This window comes from Cenococcum geophilum (genome assembly GCF_001692895.1).
Source record: "Cenococcum geophilum 1.58 unplaced genomic scaffold K441scaffold_29, whole genome shotgun sequence".
NCBI classification, from domain to species: Eukaryota; Fungi; Ascomycota; class Dothideomycetes; order Gloniales; family Gloniaceae; genus Cenococcum; species Cenococcum geophilum.
Genome location: NW_027137587.1, coordinates 1,670,087 through 1,697,885, shown reverse-complemented (window position 1 = coordinate 1,697,885; position 27,799 = coordinate 1,670,087). Strand labels below are relative to the sequence as shown.

The 27,799-nt window shown below is 38.2% G+C and overlaps 2 protein-coding genes across 2 annotated transcripts; one reads left to right on the top strand and one right to left on the bottom strand.

Annotated features, from left to right (window-relative positions):
* Positions 1 to 9,242: 9,242 nt before the first annotated feature.
* On the bottom strand, positions 9,243 to 11,016 carry K441DRAFT_154033 (uncharacterized protein). The gene is made up of 3 exons (XM_067640214.1): positions 10,836 to 11,016; positions 10,363 to 10,740; positions 9,243 to 10,285 (listed from the first exon to the last, which is right to left on the bottom strand). The coding sequence occupies exons 1-3, from the start codon at positions 10,889 to 10,891 to the stop codon at positions 9,331 to 9,333; spliced, it is 1,389 nt and encodes a 462-aa protein (XP_067502544.1). The 5' UTR covers positions 10,892 to 11,016; the 3' UTR covers positions 9,243 to 9,330.
* A 3,756-nt stretch (positions 11,017 to 14,772) lies between these two features.
* K441DRAFT_154019 (phosphatidylethanolamine N-methyltransferase) lies at positions 14,773 to 18,227 on the top strand. Its single transcript, XM_067640213.1, has 4 exons — positions 14,773 to 14,781; positions 14,863 to 17,530; positions 17,607 to 17,697; positions 17,780 to 18,227. The coding sequence occupies exons 2-4, from the start codon at positions 14,970 to 14,972 to the stop codon at positions 17,834 to 17,836; spliced, it is 2,709 nt and encodes a 902-aa protein (XP_067502543.1). The 5' UTR covers positions 14,773 to 14,781; positions 14,863 to 14,969; the 3' UTR covers positions 17,837 to 18,227.
* The last annotated feature ends 9,572 nt before the right edge of the window (positions 18,228 to 27,799 follow it).

The following is a 27,799-nucleotide window of genomic DNA, read 5'->3' as shown; positions in this document are numbered from 1 at the left end:
CNNCNAATTNNNATATCTTNAAAACNACTAAACNANTTACTATNCANCTTTAATAGAAGCTGTAGAGTGTATATAAAAGTCCAAATCTAAATTATTAGAATTTATTATTTAGTGGTTGTTAAGATATTAAAGTATAAATTTTCTAATTTTTGGTGAGTTTTGAGGTGGCTAGCTTGGGGGTATGGCCAGCTTGGGGGTGGATTACGTTAGATTTAATAGTTCTTTATTATTTAAGATATAGCTAAAACTAACAAGGTATAGCAGTATATTAACCTATCTAAAAAGAAAAGATTATCTTTTAAAGCTAGAACTACTAAGTTGGCCTATATTAAGGGATATACTACCTATAGCTATATTAATAGCAAACCTAAACCTAAACCGGCTTACTGCCTATAATTAGCTTTACGCCAAATATAAAAACGATCTACGCGTATACTAGAAGTAAAAACAGGATATTAACAACTATATTATTCGCACTATATTAGTAGCCTACCTTCTACTTATTAATAGCCTTAGTAGTTAGTTACATTAAATATTTAAGGCGTCTCTACTACTATAGTAGCCACTGCAGTAATAGAGATACCCTATATTTTGGTAAGCAATTAAGCCCATCTTATACGAGAATCTTATACTATTAGTACTTACTAAATTACATACTTGTAGGGCCTTCTCCGTCTATAAATACTCCTTTATACCTTCTTTTCTTCTTTTCTTCTTCCTTATAAGAGCTGGCGGTGCTTTAATACTCCTCCTCAGTCCCTACTAAGGGATTTATTGGTTAACGTAGTAATATAGATAATATTAGACGAGGAGACGGGTAAGAGAGAAGATAGGAAGGACGGAGGAACCTCTAGTAAGTATTAGTTAAGTAACGTTAACGGCTGGTTTTTATTACCTAAAAATTACGTTACGTAATAATATTTAGGAACGCAAATATATACCCTATCCTATACTTATACCACTACTAAATATTCTAAATTTTATACTTAGAGTTACTTATAATAGGCATTCCTAAAAGATCTACCGGTTTAAAGCTCTATAATTAAATATTATTAACGTTTTATATAATAATAATTCATTGCTTAACGTCCGATTCGGATCCCTATTAGGCCCACGCAGACTACTCCTTATGTACATGTAGGGAGAAAACTCTATTTGAGAAAACCCCGTAATCCATCTCCCTGCCTTTTAGGACTCGCCTATAAGGCGCCTACGAGTCACCGGTGGTGCTCCTACTACCTTACTTTTTGACTTCCTTAGGAACCACTGCTGCCGTAATAAGCCTACGGGCGCGCTAGTATTGTAAACTTTACTCTACTACTATAGAGTTATTAGGGGGCGCCCGTTACTTACCCCCTTGCCCTTTATTGCTATTTCCTTTATAACCTAGAACTAGTTTAGTATATTTTAGCTAATAAGCCACTAGGTAACCGCCTTAAGGCCTTTTTATATTAAGAGCAGTGTCTTATAGTTCTTTATGCCAGCTACTAAGAGCATTACTTCTTAGTTAGTGCGTAAGGGGCATAACAGTATTATATATTTTAGTGTCTATTTTAGCCAGCCATATTTATATCTTAGGCTACCTACTAGGACACCTACCCAGTAGAGCCAGTCTTTTAGTCCTATTATTCCTATTCTTAAGAGTGTTACTATTATATTTTCTACCTTTATTAGGCCTTCTCAGAGCTTTAGAGTATTTACCCCCTATAGCGTTAACCATACTATAGCTTAGGTTCCTCTTACCTTAGTTAGCCTTTGTACCTTTAACTCCTATACGCCTCTCCAGCGTTAGTTTAGCCAGTATTGTATTACGGTAGATGGTTTCCCGGCGTTCTTTTATACTTTACTTTAGCTCCTTTCTCTCTCTTACTATTATCTTTACTAGCCTCTTACGCGTCTCCCTTTCTCCTTTATATAGGCCTAGGCCCTAAAGCAGCGCTATTCTTCTTCTACTTTCTTTACCTGTTTCTCTAATATATCTTCCCTACTTTAGGGTTATTAGTTTGTTCTCCTATAAGGCGCCCTAGGGTCCCTCTATAGTTTATTTAGGCGTGTCTTAATATACTTTATAATATTAGAGTTGCGTTCCTTTTATACCCTTTATATTGCAACAGCTTCAATATATAGTTATAGGGGGGGAATATTAGCTTTCTTCTTAAGTAGTGCTGTAGCCGTTCGCTTATATCCGCCTATTATGCTCTAGAGGCAAGCTATTTGGACCTTTTAGAGTAGTTTAAGGAGCGATTTAGGGGGGCCTTTCTTAGATTCTCTAATGGCCTAAATACTGGACCTATACGTTATGGTTGGCCGGACAACTGCTATATATAGTAGGCGTGACCTCTAAAAGCATGGACCCTATGTAAAGTTAACGATCCTAGATAATATAATATACTATACTTAGCCCTTATAGGCCGCTTGCGCCGCATATACGCTCTACTAGAGCTTACTATACCCATCTCCTAATACTCTTAGGCTCTAAACTAGTTAACCCCTAAAGCCTTAGATATAAATTATATGCTAAAGATTTATAGATTGGTTACGTTTTCTTATAAAATAGATTAGCTGGTATTTCTTTGGTAAGAATTGGACTCTATATTGTCTTGCCTATTCTATATAGGTATTATAAGCTTTCTCTAGTGTTCTATAATTCTCTGCGGCTATTAGCCCGTATATAATTAGGTTTGTATTATTAATAAAGCCTATCCCCTAGGTCGCCCCTTCTTTAAAGGAGTTAAGCAGGTTACTTATAAAGAAAAGGAAGAGTATAGGCGAGAGGGGTAATCCTTATAGTATTCCTGTTGCAACTATAATAGGGGGGCTTTAGTATCCGCTAAAGACTAATAATATTTCTTTTTGACCTATAAACCCTTAAACAAATTATATAATCCATTCTAGGAAGCCTTTTGCCCTAAGGATGTATAAGAGACGCTTATAGGGTACGTTATTGTAGGCGCCACTAATATTTAGGCTGAGCATTGATACTATAAAGTCCTTTTGCATCACCTATACAGATTTAATGGTGGCAGCGAGTAGCGTAAGTGTTAATAGTATTGAGCGGTTCTTTCTTACCCCTATTTGGCTTTATGGTAGTAGGGCGTGTTCCTTAGCCGTGTCTACTATGTAATCCGCTATTACCCTTTCTAAGTAGGTAGTTATATAGTAAAGTTTAACATACCTGCTTATCTAGGCCTCTACCTTAGTTTTTAAGTAGCTTTCCCTTACTAAGCCTAAGGGCCTAGGGCTTTCTATAAGCAGTTAGCTGCCACCACTAATTAACGGGGAATTTTACTATTCTTTTAGGTATCTTATAATAGGATTAGCCTAAGTACTAAACCGCCCCCTAGTAGTCTATATAAGAGTTTTCTCCTAAAGTTAGTACGCTTTTATACGGCTTAAAAGCCTTCTATAGCCTCTAGTTTTATACCTTTCTTTATTATTTCTACCGGTATAGGTATAAGCTGCCATTTCTAGGGGTTGCAACTCCCTTCTTATATGCTTACTGGCGTAATCCTATAAGGGCGTTATGGCTGCATCCTATAATATAGAAGCCTTAGGTACCTTTTATAGTTAAGGCCTAAACTAAAAAAGCCTCCCTTACCTAAGTAACTCCTATTTACTCCTTAAGTATATTTTACTAGTAAGCCGCCCTAGAGGCGAACGGTTCTATCTATTAATATACTAATACGCGTATCCGTTCTTTTAAGTTATATAATAGTCTTCTCTAGCTAGGACGTAATCCTACCTATATACTAGGTGTACTAGGGGTTAGAGCTTAACTAAGGGGTAAGGTCCCTAGAGCTAGTAGTAGCTATTACGCACTACACCTTATAGGAGGCTAGTAGTAATATAGGGGCGTAACACCCTATACACTACTAGCTCCCGTTTCGCGTTACCTATAAGGGTTTCCCTATAATAGGCTAACCGTGTCTTATAGGAGAGGGGCTATAGAGATACTAGGTCCTATACTAGATAACCTACTCTTCCCTCTCCTACTAACTAAGCTTATATCCCCCCCTTTTATAAGCTAGCCTATATCTCTATTTATTAAGTCCTTATCTAACTAGCCTATATTTCCCTTATAGCCTCCCCTATATATATATATTAGGTTACATATACTACGCCTATTAAGACCCTCTTATAAGTCGCCTTATATATATACGCATTAGGTTACATACACTACGCCTATTAAGACCCTCCTATAAGTCGCCTATAAGTTAACTATAAGTTAAACGCCATAGGGCCGTTAAAGCTGGCCTATGTTTCCCTACCTAGAGCTTTGCCCGTGTTTCTACCTCGTTAGGCCATCTAGTTACCGTCGCGTTGCCGTTACAGTGCTATTGCGTCGCCGTCCCCTAGGTTGCGCGTACTACGCCTATTAAGACCCTCTTTTAAGTTACCTAATTATACCAGATACCAGATAGGCCCTTATAAAGGGGCCTTAATAAGTTCTTTAGGCAGGGCCTTAATAAGTTCTTTGTGGTGGCCTTAGGGCCTTAATAAGTTTTGTATAAAGTATCTATAACGCGTTAACCTTAACAAGTTCTTATAAAAGGAGGATCCCTACACCCTTATTGCGCTTACTTTACGATCTTAGAGCTAGTATAAGCCTAAGGGTGTCCTGTTATACGCCTAGGACGCGTTTACGTTAACTAGCTAGATAAGGCTAGTTTTGGGCCTAGCTGCGAGCCAGGTAGTTGTATATTAGGCGGTTTTCGTATCCCAGTTTCCCTTAATAGGCCTCCCTAGATGGTAGAATAAGAGCTCTAAGCGGAGGCAGTAAGGCTCCTGGTGTTGTTAAGGGCGATACTTTACACGCGTCGCGGGCTCGTTACTACAGAGTCGAACGACAGCGCTACACGCGCTGCGATGGCTCTCTACCATTGCCTCTGCACTTGGCTATTAAGAGGAATAGGATTCCAGATGATGTTTCCACCCGCGGCGACGTAAACGCGTGCAGTAGGGCTTCGCGGGCTAACGTTTTATATAGGGGTCGTTAATTAAGCTCCCGGCACAATTTTTAAAGTTTAATACTATCCCTTTGTATGGCAACCATTTCAAGGACTTTTCGTATATGCACGCCTCATAAGCCAATCTAGAGGCTCTATACCGTATAGAGCTTGGTATTGAAGTACTAAGTCAGTACGGCAAGGGTGCTAGCGCCTTATTTAACGCTTAGATATTGCGGTGAACAGCAGTAACATGGCCAGGAAGCCTATAATATTTAGTGTAGTTGATTAAAAAGCTTCAATATTGTTGCCGTCTGTTTAATCATTAAATCATCAGTAAAATATCGTCCTTATGCCGCCCAAAAAACGTCATACGTCTTCGGCTCCGAAGCCTCCAAAGCCTCCAAAAGCACCTCAAGCCTGGAAGTCCTATTCGCAGACCTTTTAAGCAACGCAGTATATACATAATAGCTCGTCGGCAGTAATTATACAGCCTCTAGAGGCTTCAGGAACTACGCAGCAGGCAGTGGTACTAATTAAAGATATTAAGGAGGCTTGGCCAAGCAGCCAAAGGGAGAATATTAAGGACGAATTAGGAGCCGTTTTTAAGGCCCGCGGCGAGACTGCTAAGGATAAGGCAGATGAGGTAGATAAAACTAAACTACCAGAGCTATCAGCTAAAGAAGTCACAAGAATGGGCCTTCCTGCTGTTCCTACTTCATGGGAGCCTATGGCCGCTGTCTCTAAACTAAACCTTGAAGTTATTAACCTTCTAGATGAGTTGCTATTTGCCGCTCGGCGTGCTAGTGAGCCTATTGGTGGTGTTATCGCGGACGTTAAATCTAATAACCTTCCTAATTAAAATAAGGATAATGAGCGTGCTGCTTATTGTATATTAGCGGATTAAATTTATATAGAGTCTAGTAGGTGTAGATCTAGATAGGACCTACCAATTTGAGTATTCCTACTATTCTTTAATATTAGTGTATTTAAGAAGCTCGCGATTAATACAAACCTATATACAGCCTCTTAAAATGCTGGCGGATATTACCAATCAGAACAATATGCGGGTAAACGATCACGGACGTGGAAGGAGACCTCTGCTGGTGAATTAATGATTTAGGTAGGACTTATTATCTATATAGGCGTCTTTAAAGTCACCCAGGTGCAAGACCTTTGGGCTACAGATCCTAAATATCCTAGACATTCGATTAGCTTATTTATAGGCTAAAAGAGATAGGAGTAACTTAAGCGCTTTTTCTATACCTTACTACCTCCACCAGAGGGTGTCAAACGTCACATTTTTAAGAAAATTGAGCCGTTAACAACTCCTTTAAGCGAGGCGTTTAGGAAGTACGTTATACCTAGATCTATAGTTAGCTTTAATAAGATAATGGTAAGGTTTACTAGACGATCTATAGCTATAATTAAATTGCCTGGTAAGCCAGTACCTAAGGGCTTTAAGATATTAAGCCTTTGTTAATATAGGTATTGCTATAGCTTTATGTTTACCTCACCTAGCTACTTTTTTAGGCTTCCTTCTCAAATAAATTATTAAGATATTGTCCTCTTAAAGACCTCTAAGTACGTCCTCTACCTTACCCAATAGCTTCCTCTTCAGGCTCGTCGATTTTGCCTATTCTTAGATAACTATTTTACGAATATTCCGTTGCTTTAGGTGCTTTAACGACTCGGAATTACTACAGCTAGTATAGCTCGATTAAACTTAAAGGACTATCTAGAGGTGCATAAAAGGGCTAATAAAAGGAAGGAAAGGCTACCGTTTAATTTTATTACAGGAGTAGTTGTTAGGGTAGTTAATTTAGTACTTTTAATCATATGGTAGGATAAGAATTTAGTACGGTTTTTAATAATAGCTTACTTATATAGCAATAAGGACGTTAATAAAGTTAATCGGCGTCGGCCGTGGGCATATAATTCCTTCCTTAAGAAGCTAGTAGCTAATATTTAGGGCAATAATCCAATTAAGAAGTTAACGCTCCCAAGGCTCTCTATTAACTACAATAACTAGATAGGCGGCGTTAATATTCATAATCAGCTTCAAAGCTATTATACCACCCAGATCACTACTATGCGCACCTAGCTGCCCTTATTCTTCTAGGCGCTTAATGCGGCTATAATTAACACCTATATTATTAGCAAGAAGATCTTCCAAACGTTAAAGAAGCCCTTCCTCTAAACCCACCGCCGTTTCCGTATACAATTGGCATAGAACCTCGTTATTATAGGCAGTCGGCAGATAGGTCTAAATAAGCACAATACTAAGCGTCTTCTTCGTTAAAGCTCACTAAAATCTAGGCAATATTAATCTGGTATTAGGCCTAGTTATAAAAATAGAACAAATCAAAAAACCACCTACGTTACCGCTAAAACCCCACTACCTGCAATTCAACGGTATAAGACGCGAACTTACCGTTCTATCAAAAGCTTTACAAGGAAATAAGGCCATAAGACCCTTTCGGGGTGCTGGATATATAGATAAAAAAAGGTAAAGAACCTTATAGTCAAAATCAGGCAAACGGTATATAAATGTAAGGCCTATAGGCTTCCTCTATATCTTCGGTGCTTTAACAATTTTTATTCAGTAGGCGACGACTAGGTGAGTATTTTAGGTCCTCTACTTTCTTATGCCCTTGATATTAAGACTCCAAAGCTAATTAAGCCTTTACTGCAGTGTCCTTCTTAGCCTCCTTCAAGCCCTCCTCTACTGCCTTTAATCGATCCTCTATATTAAATAACCGCTAATTAAACCGTTCAATCACTTGTAACACTTAGTACACCTTATTTAATGTATACAGCACGTCCTCCCTTATAACCTTAAGCTGGTCCTTTATTAGCTTATCCTCATTAACATTAAGAACGCGTATAAAGCGGATATATGGCGGTGGTTCGGGGGAGGACTCTAACGGAGGATTTTCCTATATAATTAGCAGCTGGTTGGTAAAGGAAGGGCAGAAACATACAGACATAACGTCATATATCACGACTTTTGGCCCAACTTCCTCAAAAAAAAATTTATATAAGTGTTTTTAGTGGTAGCCGTAGTGGCCTTCTGCAGTATTTCATCAGCATCGCAATATTAACGCGTTTTGGTGAGGCTTACTAATAAAATCACGCTAGCTAGGGTGCCTGCAGCATGCTAACCCAAGCAGGAGCGCCCAAAGCGCCCAATACGAAAAGTCACATTTGCCACACGAAGGGATACTAATATTACAACCTTCTTACAGTAGCCGAGCTACCCCTAATCTCCTCCCCTCCTATTACTTGGCGCTAAGCTATTATATTATTACTAAGCCATTGTATTATTATACGTCCGAACTAGGTAGGTAATAACGTAGTTAATAGTTATTAGGTATTAAAAATATTTAGTATATAAAGCTTTAAATTGGAATTATAATCTACTATATTATATCCTACGTAGAGGGCTTTGTATTAAAGCTCTGCAGTCTAAATATATGCTATATTTGTGACCAATATATTCTTTAGGCCTGGCTTAAGTAGGGCGCCTCGGTTACTGTAGTAGATCCTTACCTAGCAGTAACTAAGGCGCTTTAATCTTACTACTACTTCTAAATTAAGCAAAAGCTCTATATAGGGGGGTCCTAGGGAGTCTCCCCCTGGAAAACCTTTATCTCTATATATATTAATTAAAGTTTATATAATAAAGCTCTAAATTAAAGCTTTGGGTTAACTAATTGGCTTATTACACTCGGGTTAAAATTTGCGTTGGGGGACTAACGTTCCGCATGTTATGCATCATTTGGCAGATAGTTTATCCGCCCCATTGCCCCTATATAGATTCAGAGGCAGCTATATTCCTGTTGACCTCTCCAGCAATCCTCTTGAGTCTCCACGACAGCCGTACGTAGCTATCAATTCTTCGAATCTGATGCTTGTTCATCTAGCGTTTGTATGTGATACTTCGTCATCGTGACAGCAGGCACGGTTCTTGATTTTGCGGAGAAAAATCTAAGCCTCGTTTCGAATCTAGCATACGCAGATTGTTTTGTGGCTTAGAATTTGTCAGATCACTAACTAGGCGTGGCGGAATGGATGTGAAAGGCTCTATGAGGAAGGACCTATGGAACTATATTAATAAGGTGGCCCGTGAACTGTCACGTACACATCGCCGAGCTCAAAGACTGCCTGACTACCCCCTGCCAACAGAATTTTGCATATCTGCATGACTTGCCTGATAAATATCTTCGATATTATAAGCCACTTGCGCTTGATTTCAGCCCTATTGCTACGGCCAAACAAAGAGAAAAGGTCATGCCCGCTTAAATTTCAGCCTCTGTACAGCCCTAAAGCACTGGTAGTACAAACACCCCGGTCGTTTTCCACACATATCCAACTTCCCGCACTACCTTCCTCCAGCCCCAACAGTTTCCTCAACAACCATTTCCCTCACCGATCCTACCTTTCCGGCAACTTGTAAAATGGCACCTTCAATGGCTTTCAGTGCCCCCACAAGCTCCCTCTGCTGATCCCTCCCACTTACGGCGTCACCGCCCCTAGCCATCATTAGCTCCTCAGTCCTTTGCATAGCGCCAGCTTCAACGGTTCTCAAGTGCGCCTCGATCTCGCGGATTTGGCGTCCGTATTCATCCAGTGTGTCACCTAGACCGTCTGCACGTTTCGAGAAGTAGCCAACGAGATCTACGGGTTTGCCGCTCGAGTCATCGTTAGCGCCGCTAAGAATTGCACTCGATCTTGGAGGCGCGGAGGGCGTGGAGCCGAGGCCGGTCATCCCCGCATAGTGGAACTGCTGCGGGAGTTTGAGGTTCTCGATGGCACGGAACGAGAGGCTTGCGTCGTCGGCGTCCTTCCTGCAGATGTCCTTCAAACGCCCTACGGTAGTGATGTCGTTATCGATTGCTAGTTCTACCGTGGCTACTCTGCCTTCTAAGAACTCGACATCTGGCGGAATAGAGGTGACCGAGGCACTGTGCTTGGGAAGCATGCCTGAGCATTGAGTGCAGAAGTTGATTTGTTGCTGAATGAATTTATCAATGTCTTCTATTTGTGATTGGAGAGACTCATGGAGGTCAGAGAAGCGTGTCGTGCCACGAATATTCGAAACGTCAATTTTGACGCCGGGAACAGTGCTAGTTGAACCAGAAAATGCTTGCGGCTGACTAGTGCTTTGGCCCAGAGTCAGGCTACCGCCAAAAGGGTTGGGCTGTGGATTCTGCTGTGCCATGCTGCCGAAGAGGGATGGTTGCTGCTGCTGGGGCTGCTGCTGGGGCTGCTGTGGTTGTTGAAGGGAGGAGCCGAACAAAGAAGGAGAGGGTTTAGGTTGAGTTGCAGTGGATCCGCTAGGAGGAATGCTGTTAGTTTGTGGACAGATGCATATGAGTGAGGCAAGTGAATGCGGGTGGGGTCCCTTGCTTACAATAATGAGGGTGTGGCTGGCTTTTGCTGTTGGCCTAAATTCCCGAATAATCCACCAGATTGTTGGGATTGATTCTGATTCGGTTGTCCTAATGCTCCTCCAAAGAGGGAACTACTCTGTTGTGGCTGTGACTGAGTTGTAGAATTACCAAACAAGCCTCCCGTTTGTTGTTGAGCAGGTTTCTGTAGGTTGCCAAATAACCCTCCGCTTTGCTGCGGCTGTGATGTTGCGGGCTGACCAAATAATCCTCCAGTCTGTTGCGGTTGTGAGGTTGATTGTCCAAACATATTACCGCTTTGCTGAGGCTGGGATGTGTTTATTGAAGTGCCAAAAAGCCCAGCACTCTGCTGGCCCTGACTAACATTGGTGGAGCTACCGCTATGTAGAAGGCGCGAATTAGCAAAGTACCCTACTTATGGATTTAGATAGAGCTGCAGTGGTAACTTAGATAAAGCGATAAATTTCTTTCTTACAAGAGAGACCCTCCAGTGTTTATACTCAAAGAGTTTGACCTCCCAAAACCCGCCATCCTCTATTATCAGTCTGTCGAATATCCTCGCGCAGAGATCTTGCGACAGTAGTCTGGAAAAGCGAAGCACCCCGATACCCACCTATATACTAACAACTAGGGAGATTATGCCGATAGGTTGATGATATTGAAGTAGAGGAACCAGCCCTTTATAGGTAATGTAGTAGACAGCCAGGCTCCAATAGAGGCAGCAGAACCTTAAGCCAGCTTGACTTGAGGACGGAATAAGGTAACCAATTATTATGCGGATATGTTCGGAGATTGGGTGGAGAGAGACTGTGAATTGGGCTTCGTGGACTTTGAGATCAATGCGAAGATAGGGACGGACGTCGCTGTGAAGGAGACTGTGCTAAACTCAGCACACAGAAACAAGCTCCTAAATGGTCGCAGTTATATGTCCGCAAAGAGACGACGTAGATGAAGGGAAATAGAATTGTCTAGGTAAAGTTCTTGTCGGCCGTAGAAGGGAAACGCGCGTTTTTATATCGCGAGGTCTTCGCGTGGGTTTGCTGTTGGTGTTGGCCATAGAGTCGCTTCAGAAAAGGATGGGTTTATGTCAGAAACCATGATCTACTACAGAAATTTACCGAATCCTCACCTGTTTGAACCACCCACGCATGATACCACCCGCCCTCCATACTAACACATCGCCGTTACCTATTTTTTAAAGCTATTTAAAGCCTATATTTTTTTCCTATTGTAGTTAGCGCTATAGCACATAGGAGGAGAGCCAAAGCACCTATATTAGGAAAATATTCGCAGGATAAGATTTAAGTAGACTTTATTTAGCGCGTTTCGCGTAATTAATATGTAATTTAACTAACTTAACACGCAATTAACCAACTTAATACGCAATTAACTAACTTAATATATTTAAAAGTTAAATAATACGCAGTTAACCTATTTAATAACTTTAAAAGCTAACTGTATATTCCTTAATATGTAGTTAACCTATTTAATATATTTAAAGGTTGAATAATACGTAGTTAACCTACTTAATAACTTTAAAAGCTAACTATATATTTTTTAATATATAATTAAGGTAGAGTTATATACTATATATTTAACTATTATATATAATTTAATATAATCTTATACAATCTTATATAATTTTATATAGTTTTATTACTTAAAGGCTTTATATAAGGCTCTATACAGAGCTTTATATAAAGCTCTATATATAGAGGCTGTTACAGCACTAGCAGAACTTGGCAGAACTACGCACCGGCAAGTTGCTACAGATTGCCGCATATTGCGGTCACGTGACACGAAGATTGTATATAGCTTCAAGCGGCGCTCCCCTTCTTCTCCTTTCCTTTCTTTAGCTTTAGATTCTCGTTTATAGACAATCCAATTGTATAGGCTTGCGCGACCCTTTTACCGTGCTTATGTCTTAATTAACTAAGTCGCTAACAGAGGCTCTGCACGAAGCTCTATATATAAATACTTTATACGAAGCTTTACGTATAGAGGCTCTATATAAGGCTCTATATAAAGCTTTACGTATAGAGGCTCTACGCGAAGCTCTATATACAGAGGCTCTATATAAAGCTCTGCATTAAGTCCCCGCTATATTCCCAATAACCTCTATATATACCTCTACCGCCTTATTTTTTACCCTTCCTTCCCTATATCCTCTCTACCTAGGGAGGCACTAGAACGGCAGCTAGCAAAGGACCGTTGCTAGAACTAGATAACTATCGCTAGAACTAGACGACCGTTACTAGAACTAGACAACTGTTACCAGAACCAGACGACCGTCGCCAAAGCCAGACGACCGTCGCTAGAACTAGACAACCATCGCCAGAACTAGACAACTGTTACTAGAACTAGACAACCGTCACTAGAGCTAGATAACCGTCACCAGAGCTAAATAACCGTCGCTAGAAGTAGACGATAATAACTAGCCAGCGAACACTATAAACAATTTAATTGATTAATTAAATTAAGGTAGTATAGATAGGTAAATATAAACAGGTAAATGCTAATAGGTAAATAGATATAGATAGGTAGGCAAATATAAATAGGTAAGTAGATATAGATAGGTAAGTAGATATAGATAGGTAAGTAAATATAAATAGGTAAGTAGATATAAATAGGTAAGTAGATATAAATAGGTAAGTAGATATAAACAGGTAGGTAGATGTAGATAGGTAGGTAATATAAATAGGTAGATAATATAGATAGGTAGATATAAATAGGTCTATATTTACTACTCTTAGTAGCTACTTTTTAGCTATATATATTATTTAAAAAAGTATATATAATTTATCTTGCTAGCCTTTATTTATTATTTAAAATATATTATTAGTATAAAAGAGGCAGATGGCTCTAAATATGCCAAATATATAGGTTGTATGTAGATTATATATAGGTTACGTGTAGGCTACGCGCAGGCTGCGTGTTAAAAAAACATAATATAGGCTAGTCGGTCAAGTTGCCAAATGCCCTTAACTACGCGCTAATTGCGTCAACCACTAACCATTGAGGCCATTGAGAGGGTACTATATTTTGCTAATATTCTAGTATAGTTTTATAAAACTCTTAGTATAGGATTTAATATATATTATTATTATTTTATAAGGTAAGATATAAATAGGGAGCTCAATTAATAGAATAGTAGGGTATGTTACGAGAATAGACAAATCCTTAAGAAAAAGGAGGTGTTTAAGCGCGAGGTAAGGAAGGGGTTTCCCTAGATAAGTGCAGCGTACGAGCCTTATAGGCAAGTCACCCTTAGGTTGCCTATGCCCCCTATAGGAAAAAATTAGAGGGGAAAGAGTATTCTAATTTTGCGTATAAAGAGGTAGGTAGTATATATACGCGGCGTAGGTCCCTAAGTTTTGCTCGCGCTAAGTAATTTACCCCGCCAAAATGCTAATTTGCTAGTGTGTTTAAATCGAGTAAGACTTAGGGACCGAGCAGGACCCCCGTGTCCCACGTTAAAGGTTATTAATACTTTTAATTTAAAGGCTAGGGGACGTTAGAATTTGTTTCGTATCCATAAGGATTATATAAGTAAGCTTAAAATAGAAGTACAGTAGCTATTTACTATAAGAGGGTATAAATAGTAGTAGTTTTCAAGATCTTACTACCTTGTGTAAAAACCTTTTTACTACCGCCCTAATGTCTCGACGACTACTAAATCCGAAGACTAGTAGATATGTAGCCGTTGCCTCGTACAGGTATAGGGGCCAATTTTGACGGCCTTATATATATTATTGTTATTAAAATATTTATTTACAACTCTCTCTTGCACCGATATCTTGCATCCTTAGAACTGTGGCCCGTGCGCACCAATCAATGAGGTGTATATACGGGCGGTAAGTTATTCTACCGCGTCGCTTGACGCGAGGAAGTTAATGTTCTTGATCGCGTGCACGGGCCACATCTCTAAAGCGATGCAAGCCAAGTTCGCTACACGTCTTCGATTGATCACTCCTCCTTTCACTCAACCCAAGCAAGAGACTCCATGGCCTTTGTCGAGGAACCGCGAAAATTGCCTTTGTATATATTCCTTGCTAGGAAGTGGCTCGATTACTGCTTCGTTCTTGAGACCGACCCTTGAATCCACGCACATAACACCCTGCATAATAATCTCGAGAGAACATTCCTGTTACTGTGCGTCCAATTCTCGGCCTTTCGCTTCCGAATCTGCTCAATCTGAACAACTCAACTTGATAAGATTGCGATGGGTGGTTTTGAGAGAGAAAGATTCGTCGAGAGCAGTGAACTCAGAGGAGGGGCACCACATTCAACTGTAACGTCACAAAAAAGAGAGAGCTCGGCAGATGCAAGAGAGAAAGTGCTGGAAGTGAATTCGGCAGAGGATATGAACGGAAAAGATGAAAAGGATAGGCGCACCTATGGCAGGACTCCTGATGGCACAGGTGAGTAGCTTGCCGCGCCAGCTGCTTGTGCTGTTACGTCTAGTCGGATGCGACGAGGAACGTCTGCCAATTGCTCACTAGATATAAAAGAGCATGCGGTCAAATCAAGCAAACTCCTTGTGGAGAATGATAAGTGCTGATTCTATTCTCACTTAACTGCAGTATTTACCGTTCCACAGACTCATGACATGGTCTCGCAGCTCCTATCACCAACACAACCAAAGAACATCTCGGACCTCATTGTACTTTCTGTACTTGCTCTGATGATACTCACTCTATACTGGCTACCGCCAAGCCTTCGAGTTCCTGCATTCGCTGTCATTTTCCTATTCTGGCGCGCTTCATACAATGCCGGCATTGGATACCTTCTTCAGGTTCAGTCTGACCACCGGCGTTTGGTCATATGGGCAAAAAATTCAAAGATCTTTGAACATCCATCTAAAGGCAAAAACCCTCATCCCTGGATCTATGCCATTTTGAAGAAGGAAATGGAAACCAAAATCCCCACAGACTACAAATTCGAGGAGGCACCAATTGAGTACAACACTTGGCTAGTCTTCAGACGAGTGGTTGATCTAATTTTGATGTGTGACTTTGTTTCTTACTCCCTGTTCGCCATAGCTTGCGGTGGTAGACCTGCGGGAGAAGGAGTGGCAATGACAGTTGCTCGCTGGGTTGCCGGGATTATCCTGGTGCTCTTTAATCTTTGGGTCAAACTAGATGCTCATAGGGTTGTTAAAGACTATGCCTGGTACTGGGGAGATTTCTTCTATCTCATCGACCAAGAACTTACTTTTGACGGCGTATTCGAAATGGCTCCGCACCCAATGTACTCTGTTGGATATGCTGGGTACTACGGCATCTCTCTCATGGCAGCAAGCTACAAAGTCCTATTCATCTCCATCCTCGCTCATGCTGCTCAATTCGCCTTCTTGGCTCTCGTTGAAAACCCTCATATCGAGAAAACATACAACTCACCGGCGCCCCGAAAGCGACTACCCAAGGACACTTCCCGAGAAGACGAACGTCCAGATTCTAGAAGTTCAGACTCCGGATTTGGAGATGGCCTCCCACCTTTCGGATCCACAATCCAACCCTCGCCAGTCCACAATCTTATTGGTTTGCAAAACATCGATTTTTATCGATCGATTGACGTGACGGTTCTGCTCTTTCAATTCTATCTATTCAGTTTTGCGGCAATGACCCCATCAACAGGCCTTTTCCAGACTTTCTTTGTTGCAAATGCTGTGGTCTGGCGCCTCTGGTACTCAATGGGCATTGGATGCGTACTGGATCGGCAGTCCAACAAGAAGGAATGGACTCGTCATTTCATCAAGTATGGTGACAGCGCTGAAGAAGCTTGGCGGCAGTGGAAGAGTCTTTATCATCTTAGCATGACCATGTGTCATGCTAGTTTCATCTGTGCTGCTTGGAAGATGTACTCCTCGCCACCTGATTGGGATTATGGGCTGGTGCTTCTACGTCACATCATCGGGGTTGCTATGGTAGCCCTCCAGCTGTGGACTGTCGTTAGCATATACGAATCACTTGGAGAATTTGGCTGGTTCTTTGGCGACTTCTTCGATCAATCACCTAACAAATTGACGTACAGTGGCATCTATCGTTTCTTGAACAATCCAGAACGATTTCTTGGTTTGGCCGGCGTCTGGGGCGTTGCCATCATTACATGGAGCAAGACTATCTTCTTCCTCGCATTACTGAGTCATAGCCTCACTCTTGCTTTCATTCAGGTTGTCGAACGTCCGCATATGCAAAAACTCTATGGTGAAGCCCTGCGTCAGACCTCAGGTCTCTCTAAAAGCCTTAAGCGCTCGCTGCCATTACCGATCCGGCAATGGCATGGTAGCGTCGATCGCGTGCTCGGCGAAACCGTTGAATTCGTTGAAGAATTGCTTGAATCCGCACGCCCCAAGCTCGCCGCGGGTGTTGGTACATTCGTTAAAGATTCCACAGCACTCTTTAAGTCATACCCGGCACGTATCAGTATCACTCGCTTAGCTCCCGATATTGCGGGTTTAGATCTCAGAGATTATTCCATCGAGATTGAAGGCACGCCAAGCGCTGCAATCGCAGAGAAGGACAAGAGCAGCGGTCGTGAGAGCGAGATGGCGCGTCTGCCGGCCAAGCGTACAAGCGAGTTTCGGACACTAATGTTCGAGTATGGTGCACTAATTAAGGTGCGATGGACTGCGCCACTAAACCACAGCAAAAAGGACTGGATTGGGCTTTACATGGTGGCAGATAGTGCATCTAGGGATGTTACACGTGTTGCTTCTAACGGGCGCTGGATTGCTACGAACCGTGGTGTCTATGACTCTACAAGACCAGACCAGGGTATTTTGGTCAGCGATGATCTTATTCCGGCGAAAGACAGAAAGGATGGTGAGAATAGGGATTGTTATCATGGTGAGATGGAGTTTTCTGGTGACAAGATTTGGTGGACTTCTGGTGTCTTTGAGTTTCGATACCATCACGATGGGAAACACAACGTTATGGCCATCTCTCTGCCTTTCGAGATCCGTATCGCTCGATTCGATGAGGAAGATGTTGAAGTTGATGCGAATGGTTTCATCAGAGGTGCTGTAGAGACTGCTTTACTTCCAGTAGTCAGGAACTGCTTTGATAGAGACCCGGAGATTGCGCCTAGCACTGTCGATGAGCCGTTTGGTAGTTTGGTCGGGAGGGATGGGAAGTATGCAAAGCGTGTAGTCTTTGCGGTACATCAAATGCAAGTTTTCTTTTTTTTTCTTTTTTTTTTTTAAAATGGAAAGTAAGCCGGTTAGAAGACCACTAACATCTTGTAGGTTTGGCATCGAACTCGCGCCCGAGGTGGTGCAGGCTGATGGAAATGTCAAGAATCTTGCATGGCGAATATGTAACGCAAAGAAGGTCTTGGTATGCACTGTCTCCCCACCCTTTTGGCCTGCAGGTAGCTCCGCATCTAGTGTACGAACATGTTGACTAACGTAACCTCTAGGCCCCATACAGCATGTCACCGTCAAAAGGTAGAAACACGCCGACAGGTGGCGGATAGCAGCTGCGGGAAATGTAGTGCTAACAGAATTTTTCCTTAACTTAAGCCTTCCTAGACTTCGAGGCCCTGCTTTTTTCACCCCATGAACTTTCAGTGCAGTTTGATTCCTTAAATCTCACTGCTTACTGACGAACACCCGACCTCTATTTCAGTACCTCCTTTCCGCATGCGTACGTTCGAATACAACGCCGGTATTTCATTCATCAGATTGCGCATGTTTACTACAGAGGATTTTCTCCTTGATCATCATATGCATTATCCCTTAACCCGCTAAAATTGGTCCCTTCGGTATCAATAAAAACCAACCAATAAGATTAGGACAGCGGTAGCGGGACACCCCCTAATTGATACACGGACACCCCCCAATTGATACGCGGATACCCCCCACTGATTGAGTTTAGGTCCTCCTTAATTAAGTTAGAATATCACGTGAATTTAAGTTGTTTGCATCCGCATCAGTGCGCGACGGTCGCGAGCCTGTACTCAAATATTATGACCGTAACACCTCGATTGCGCGGTACCCGTGCCGCTGTCGCGATCCACTTACCTCGTTACCGAGGTAAGTGCCGGCCAGCTCAAACGTCAGATTTGCCAAGACCATGATTTTGAAGCCGCAGGGCTCTGCTAAAAAGTCGAATATTTAGAATCTTGTAGTGTAGTACTGGTTTCTTAATGGAAGGAGTCTCTATATACAATAGATCAAGGCTCTGGCCGCCTTGTGGCGTCCTAAAGAAGCTACTTCGCAGTTGCCCGTTCCTTCCTCAGTAATGCACGCGCAGCTTTTAGAGCCTCCTCCTGCTCGCGCTTTTGTACAATTGACCGTGCATTTGCTGTATATATAACCCCTCCCTTCTGTACAACCTTTCTGTTACTTTTTTGGCGTTGCTGACAAGCTCTAGTAGCTGCTTATATATTTGCAAGCTCGCGTTCGGCTTATAGTCGTGCATGCATATTTACTAAACTACCTCTTACGAATTTTATAAAGATATCTATGGCCTCCTTATTATCTTTATATACCTCCTAAGCTAGCGGTAAAACTTTCTTCTAAACTATACGCAAAGATCTTAGTATATATGATGTAGATGGTGGCTTATAAGGTGGTAAAGGGGGGGGGGTAGTAGGACGCGCCTTACGTATAGAATTAAGGACAATTTAAGGGTTATAAGGAACGAGGCCTGCCTGCCAGAAGGCTAACTTAATTATACTTAATTTAAATGTTTGGTAATGAATTAATTTAATTACATAAAGGAATTTAACTTTATTAAAGTTGGTGCAGCCCGTTTATATCGCTTGTTTAACTACCTTACTATAGTGGTGTTTATACAGCTAAAATACAATAACATTAAGAGGCTGCAAAAGGTGGCTTATATGCGGAGGTAAGGTAAATAGTATAATCTTTTAATTATCGTAATACTTAATAAACTCCTTCATAAGGTAAGAGCCGTAGCTATTAAAAATTAAGAGCCTATATATACCTAACTAGCGCTAAGAACTATATACGTTAAAGTACTTAAGCTAATTAAAAGCTAATTTATTATTTAAATAGCCTATTTTTAATAGGCCTAATAGATAGTGGTTAGGAAGGGCTAAATTCTTAAACCACTAGTAAAAGAACTATGCGCCCGTAAGTATAATTTGTTACGGACGCTTTAAGTACAATATTACGACTACTTGGAGAAGAGACGGAAGAAGCTAGTTAGTTAATTTAGGCATAGTCCAGAATGGAGCCAATAGAACCATGTGATGAGGAATAGTAACCAAGGTTATATAATGTGCTACGTATTAAACAAGAGGAATGAAAGGAACTTATATACCTTACGTATAAGACGTATATTATGTATAAGAAGGATTTTATAGGAGTATAGTTGTATATTTAAGGACCCTTAGTCCCTACCTAGATAGTTCCTTCCTAATAGTGATTCTTAGAATATAATTAGAGTTAATCTATTAGGCAACCACTCTACCAGTTATTATTACGTTATTAACTTTTATACTTATATTTCCTATATACCTAGCCCAATAATAAGCCCATTATAGTTCTTACTATAAGGTTCTGTTACACAATTACTACCTAGTTATAGTATTAATATAAGAAGTTAAATAATATGCTACTAAAAGCAGCCACTATAACGCTATTAACGGTAGCAACTACTTTAAGGATAAGAGGTAACACTAGTATAGCGGATACTAACTTATAGCAACCTATAACGGTTAGACAGCTATAGGAAATAGTTAACTAGCTAACAGCTAATAATATAGTATTAGAAGAAAGACTTAACGGGATAAAAGCAGTAAAGATTAAGCTACTATTAATTAAGAGATTTATAGGAGAGAGGTTAAAGCTTAAAGGATTCCTTATATAGATGCATTTTAAGGTCTTACAGAAGGGAGTAAAGTTACCTACACCTATAGATCGGATAGCCTATATAGGACTATTCTTATTAGAAAAAGCACTTAAGTGGTTTAAACCTTACCTTATAGAGATATAGGTAAATAGAATAATAACCACTAACTAAGATATACGATTTATATTCTTAAGTTAGGAAGGATTTATAGAACGACTAACGCAGATATTTAGAAACCTAGAAGAAACAACTATAGCGGAAAGAAAACTCTAGAACCTTATATAATAAACTTTAGCAATTAAGTATATAATATAGTTCTAGACACTAGTAATATAAGTAAAGTGGAATAATAGGGCGCTTATAGCATAGTATAAATAGGGACTTAAGGCTAAAGTTTAGGACGCGATTATCCTAATAGAAGATGCGGATACCCTAAGGGAACTAATAGATTAGGTAATTAAGATTAATAATTGGATTTACTAAAGGGAATAGGCTAAGAGAGGCTAGGATAGAGTTCTATAGTTATATAAGGCGCAGAGTACGTAATAATAAAAGCTAAGTTAGAAACTATGGTACGGCGCAGAGCTAATAGACTTAAGTAGTACTAAAAAAGCCTATAAGAGATGGAGTAAACTATAAAAACCTAGAGAACAAGGATTAAGTAATTAAAGGTCTAAGGAGTAGAGGCTAAATTAGGGATCTTAACAGCAGAAGATATTTAGGCGGACTCTATAACAAGAAAAATGGTTTAAAGAAGGAGCTTATATAAATTGCGGAAAATAGGGTTATTATATTAGAGATTATAAAAGTGGGTAGAGTTACTATATAGTAAAAGGTATAAGACTAGTAGACAATATATATGTATAAAGGGATAATAATATGCTATAAGGAATAAAAGAGTGTTTAATTAAAAGTTTTACGTTTTATTACAATAACGTATACTAAATTTATAAGGACGCTAAGTACGGCGCAAGCTATTAGCTATAAGAGCTAGCACCTATAGAATATAGAGGAACTAATAAACTAGTTCACAGATCGGATATTAAGGACGATGAATTTAACTTAGGCGAAATATTCTATAATGATAAGGCAATAAGGGCCGCTTACTAGGAGCAAGCAGACCTTAGAGATATTATACTAGAGGTAGAGGATGATTCTATTATAGAATAAGGAATATTAGTAGGGATTAAAAACCCACTAGACATAATATCTATCGCTTTGCGAGACGTAAGAAAAGTAGGATAGCGAACTACTTTAGTACTTAATAAAGACAAAAGGCCAAAGGCTTAAGATTCTTAAGATAAGATAAGAGATAACTAAGATTCTTAAGATAAGATAAGGTAAGCTTAAGGACCCATAACAGACAGAAACCAATAGAGTAGAGCAGCAGCTTAGTTTAGAACTATATAAATGAGCTTAGGATAAAGTTTCCCACAAGTATAAGACTCTTAAGACGAGATAAGTGAGATTTAAGACTTTTAAGACGAGATAAGAATACTACAAACGCCTAGTTAGACTAAGGCGGGAGCTAAGCTTAAGTTAGAAGCAAGCTTAGGATTAAAGAATCTAAGGGGTTAAGAATTCAGGGTATAAATTAGGACACCCATAGATAAAAGGCAAGGAGCTTCTTTATAGATTAGAGAATCTACGGCATAAATAGTAATTAGACTGGGAGACGAATATATAAACCTAGAGGATTTACTAGTTAAATAAAGTATTTAGACTAAAGATTAAAAAGTTAATACTAAGATTAAGAAGTAAGATAACTTTAAGGATTAGAGCGCAAGGCGCAAACTAAAAGAAACCATAGAAGAGTTTAGGCAAAGAATTATTACATAGCAAGAATAGAAACTAGATAAGAGATCTAGTATATTAGGACGTATAAAGGATAGAGCACTAGTATAAAGAATCACTAATAGGCTAAGAGCAGGCATACTAAGAGCTAAGTGGCTTACTAAACTAGAAAGTAAAGAGGATCTAGGGATTTTAACTAGGTTCGAAGAACAATATATAAAGGGCTATTATAATGCAGTAATAAGAAGATACTTCCTTATGGACAAGCCGTATATACTCTAGCAGCTATACTAAAAGTGGTATAGGTAAAGACGCAATGATAAGTAGAAAGATTTTTATATATAGTTAAATGAAAAAGTTATCTAGGACCACCTGATTACAGAGAAGGCTATAATGTATATTAAAGGAGCCTTAATTATAATGTTAAAGGATCTAGAGGAACATTTAGAGGACTAAAGAAGTAAGAGGCGCATCTTAATACCTGCGAATAAAGTTATAATGTTTAGATTAGCACGATAAAGGTTTAAACTTAAGGATAAAGACGAGCTAAGAGTTAACCTAAAGCACCTAGCACACTATATAATATTATAGATTGCGTATATAGACAATATATGCGAAATATATAAGAATCTAAAAGAAAAGAATTAGAAATACCCTATAAGGATATACTAAATAACGGACGAGTAATAGTATAGGAATACCAAATATATATATAGATGGCATCCAATAAAAATCTAAGAGGAAGGAAGTTTAGTACTTTAACTAGGAAGATTCCTTACGGAGGAATACTTAGATGGATAATAGTAATGGGAATACCTAGAAAATATATGTCTATAGTATATTAAAGATAAAAAGCGAACTAGGTATTAGCTAAAGAGTAAGCTAAGTATACTAGGATTAAGCAGCTAATAGTTAGGAAAAGTAGAGGCCTATAGAACCAGAGGGAGCCAATAGTAGAGCCTTAGACCCTTAAAGGAATTTAAGGACAACACCTAAATTTATAGATTAATTGGCAAGATTAGTAGTTTAAAGCGCTAATAGATAGTAAAGTAACGCGAAACTATATCTTACTAGTAGTAGTTAAGAGAATAAGGCTACCTTATAGATAAAAGGAGTAATTTTACCTATTAGTTATAATTTTAGGAGATCTAATAACCTATAGAGGAGGGATTATTAATCTTAAAATAGGACCTATTTAGATAACTATTAAAGGGAGACAAATTAAGATGTCTTTTAATATCCTACTATTGGGACAGAATAAGGTAGTATTAGGCATGCCTTAGTTATAGGAATATAATCTAAGGATTAATTAGATTATAGGTTAGGTCAATATTAGAGATATTTAATGCTATAAAATGTGATAATAAGCCAAGTTGGTATAATACTAAGTAGGAGCAACCTATAAAGAAATAGAAAAAGGACTAAGCTATATACTAAAGAGATACCATAAGTACGGCAAGAAACTATAGTTACCGAAAAGTAAAAAGCTATTAGAATATATAGCATAGGACTATAAAATAGAGTTAGAACTAGGAATAAGTCTAAAGTTCTTTTCAATCTATAAGCTTACTAAAGAAGAGGGTAAAGCGTTAAAAGAGTTTATCTAGGAAAATCTATAAAAGGGATATATTAGACCATCGCANTCATTAGCNGGTTATCCAGTACTATTTNTACTAAAGAANAATNGNAAACTAAGGCTNTNTATTAACTATAGACAGTTAAATAGCATTACTAGGAAGGATAGGTATCCTTTACCCTTAATTAGCGAAATTTAAGATAGGATAGGTAATACGCAAATCTTTATAAAGATAGATCTAAGATAGGCGTACTATTAGATTAGGATTAAGGAAGGTAACAAATAAAAGGCAGCTTTTAGGTTAAAGGAAGGACTATATAAACTATTAGTTATATAATTTGGGCTTATAAATGTATTAGTAATATTCTAGAAGCGTATTAATAATATATTAGGAGAATACTTAGATAAATTTATTATAGTATATCTTAATAATATTATTATCTACTTAATAACTAAGGAAGAATATAGGGAACACGTTAAATGGGTCTTAAAGAGACTATAAAAAAAATAGATGCTAATAGTAATTAAGAAATATAAGTTCTTTACTAGGAAGACTGATTTTATTAGATTTATTATTAAACTAGGCTAACTTAGTATAGATCTAAAGAAGATTAAGGCTATAGTAAATTAGTAGGAACTAAAGAACATTATACAGTTAAGATTATTTTTAGGGTTTTATAATTACTGTAAAAGGTTTATAGCGCAGTGGTTAAAGGATATTAAGCCATTTACGCGGTTAATAAAGAAAGAAGAACTATAGGTATGGGGAAAAGAGCAAAAAGAACTCTTTAAGAAAGTTAAAGAGTTATTTACCTAGGAGCCAGTTCTTAAGATCTATTAACCAGGACTAGAGATAGTTGTAGAAATAAATGTATTAGACTATATACTAGGGGCATACTTTATATAAAGGCATTAAGACGGATAGCACCTAGTGGCATATTATAGTCGGAAGATAATACTACTGGAGTTAAACTATAACATCTATAACAAAGAGTTATTAGGTATAGTTATAGTATTAAAGGAATAAAAAGCATTCTTACAAGGCATAGAGAAACTATTTATAGTTAAAACGGATTATAAGAACCTAATAGGATTCCTAATAATAAAGGAACTTAACCGAAGACAGGTTAGATGGGTAGAGATACTTATAGAATACTATTTCGAGATTTAGTATACTAGAGGTATAGATAATATGAGGGTAGATACTCTAAGCCGTAAAGCTAAACTATAAAATAAGGAAAAGCCATTAGGGGCTTTATTGCGAAAAGATATAGACGGATTGATTAGGTATAATTATCCGAAAATCGTAGTAACTTAAGAAGATGATGAACTAGAGAAAGTCTATAAGATACTAGAAAGCTTTTGGGTATAAAGAATTCTAAAAGTATAGCTAGAAGATCTATAGACGGATATATACAAAAATTGAAAAGTAAAGTATATCCTAAGAAGTATAGTAGAGCAGTTTGTGGAGGACTTCTATAAGGGACTAACTTAAGGATATAATAGAGCTATAGGCTTAGTATTAAGACTTTAAAAGGAGTATATTATTAATAGAATCTAAAGGATAGCTAGGAAGGTTACTAAAAAGTATCTAGATTATTAAAGGAATAAACCGATAAGGTATAAGCTATATAGAGGGCTATAACCTATTAAAATACTAGAGAGACTATAGGAAGTTATATTATAGGACTTTATTGTTAAGTTGCTAAAATTAAAAGACCCTATTACTAAATAAGATTATGACGTGATCTTAGTAATAGTAGATAAGCTTACGAAGTAGGGATACTTTATAGCATACACAGAAGAAATCTTAGTAAAAGATATCGCTAGAATTTATGTTAAAGAAGTATTTATAAAATATAGAGCACTAAGCAAGATTATATCGGATAGAGATTTAAGATTTATAGCAGTATTTTAAGAAGTATTCTTAGCGAAGCAAGGAGTTTAAGCAGTAACTTCTATTATATATTATCTATAGACAGATAGTTAAACGGAAAGGTTAAATTAGACACTAGAATAGTATCTAAGGTATTATGTTAATTATATATAGAACAATTAGGTATTGCTATTACTAGTTATACAGTTTACATATAATATAACACCTTAAGAAGGAATAGGTATATTACTATTTAAGGCAAATTATGGATATAAGCTAAGAATATTATTATTACTATAGTAAGTAAAGAAAATAAGTAGTACAGCTAAAGAGAGAATAAAGATATTAATAAATCTTTATATAGACCTTATAGAATTAGTAAAGAAAGTACAAGAGAGAATAAAAAAGTACTATAATGCTAAGAGATCTAAGGGACCAGATCTTAAGGAGGGAGATAAAGTATGGCTACTATATAAAAATTTTAAGAGTTAATAACTAAGTAAGAAATTGGACTATATTAGACTAGGACCTTTTAAAATTATATAAAGGATTTCATTGGTTACGTTTAAGTTAAACCTACTAGCTAAAATAAAGATCTACCCTATATAGTATATCGCAATACTAGAGCCAGTATATAGGAATGTTAAGCCACCGGTTTATAAAGTAGATATATATAGAGGATAAGAAGAAGATAAATAGCAAGTTTTAAAGATTATTAATTATAAGGACATTAATGATAAAATATAGTATAAGGTTAAGTAGATAGGCTATATTAAGACTACCTAGGAGCTACTAGAGAATTTAAAGAATGCTATAGGAAAGGTACAGGAGTATTGGAAGAGATTAGGTTAGATAGTATTAATAAAAAAGAATCGCTAAAGAACGAGTTATCTAAGGGGGACCTAAGAAGAGCAGTTACCGAACTACTTAGATCTATTTCCTTCTCTGTTAGAAGAGAATCCGTTCTTTTATTACCTAGTTCCTATAGACCTTATTTTATAAGTTTTTACTCCTTAAAATAGACCTTCTTATAAACCTTCTTAAGATAAAGCAGATAAGTAGATGCCATAATTTAAGTATCTAGGGCCTTCTGTTCTGCGTTATGGGAATGTTTTAACTTAATAAGGGCTTGCGATAGTTTACTATCTAGCTGCGCAGTAGTAGATTAAATACGAAACCCTAAGATAAATTAATTAGGGAACTAGACGACTATTAAGAGTAATAGGTCGCGTATATTTAGCATTAGAAGTAGAGTGAACGTTATAGGACGAACAAATATTTGCTTTAGTACACTCTAAGTAAGAGGACGGTTATTGCGAAGATGGGTTCGCTAACGTAATATAAACTAACCCCTCTTTTAAATAATGAGAATATGGAGACAGTATAATCTTACTAAGAGATAATATTGCAGCAATAGTGCGAGCACAACGTTGGGCGTGTAAAGAAGAAATTGCTTTAGGCATAATGAGCAATAATATTAACTAAATTAATTAGATAGATATTACACCTCTAGTAAACGACTTAGAGATATTTTAAATCTTTAAGGATAAAGATAAAGAGGAGGGAGATGGTATTATGGACGCTTTAAGTATAATATTACGACTATTTAGAGAAGAGACGGAAGAAGCTAGTTGGTTAATTTAGGCACGGTTTAGAATGGAGCCGATAGAACTATGTAATAAGAAATGGTAACTAAGGTTATATAATATGCTACGTATTAAATAAAAGAAATAAGAGGAACTTACGTACCTTATATATAAGACGTATATTATATATAAGAAGGATTTTATAGGAGTACGGTTGTGTATTTAAGGACCCTTAATCCCTACCTAGATAGTTCCTTCTTAGTAGTAATTCTTAGAATATAATTGGAGTTAATCTGTTGGGCAACCACTCCACCAGTTATTATTACGTTGTTGACTTTTGTACTTGCATTTCCTACACACCTAGCCCAATAACGAGCCCATTGTAGTTCTTGCTATAAGGTTCCGTTACATAATTATAGGTAGTAGATTAACTCCGTTACTACTTATCGTTTCTATTATAATAACTAGCTCGCGATTTGTATCTGTAGAGATATAAGCTTTTTAATAAGGCTCCCTTATAATAATCTACTAGTTCTTACTAATACCAACGCGGAATCCTAACTTATTAAAGTTATATATATCTATGGGCATAATTGCATACTTAATTATAATGTCGCGGTATTAATAAAACTACGCCTTAATATCCTTTAGCTCGTGTACCGCTGTGCGCTTAAGCTCCATTATCTTCTACCTACGCTTATAATACTCTAGGTGGCGGCTAAGCCAGCGTTTAACAAAGTAAGAGCTAATAGGAGGTGGTGGCTAATCCGGATTTTTGTTAGCTTA

Coding starts and splice junctions, on each gene's coding strand:
- K441DRAFT_154033 (XM_067640214.1), bottom strand. CDS start 10,891: ATGGCGGGTTTTGGGAGGTCAAACTCTTTGAGTATAAACACTGGAGGG. Junction 10,741..10,835: donor AACACTGGAGGGTCTCTCTT/GTAAGAAAGAAA, acceptor CCTTCTACATAG/CGGTAGCTCCACCAATGTTA. Junction 10,286..10,362: donor CCAGCCACACCCTCATTATT/GTAAGCAAGGGA, acceptor CATTCCTCCTAG/CGGATCCACTGCAACTCAAC.
- K441DRAFT_154019 (XM_067640213.1), top strand. CDS start 14,970: ATGGTCTCGCAGCTCCTATCACCAACACAACCAAAGAACATCTCGGAC. Junction 17,531..17,606: donor GTCTTTGCGGTACATCAAAT/GCAAGTTTTCTT, acceptor AACATCTTGTAG/GTTTGGCATCGAACTCGCGC. Junction 17,698..17,779: donor GTAACGCAAAGAAGGTCTTG/GTATGCACTGTC, acceptor CGTAACCTCTAG/GCCCCATACAGCATGTCACC.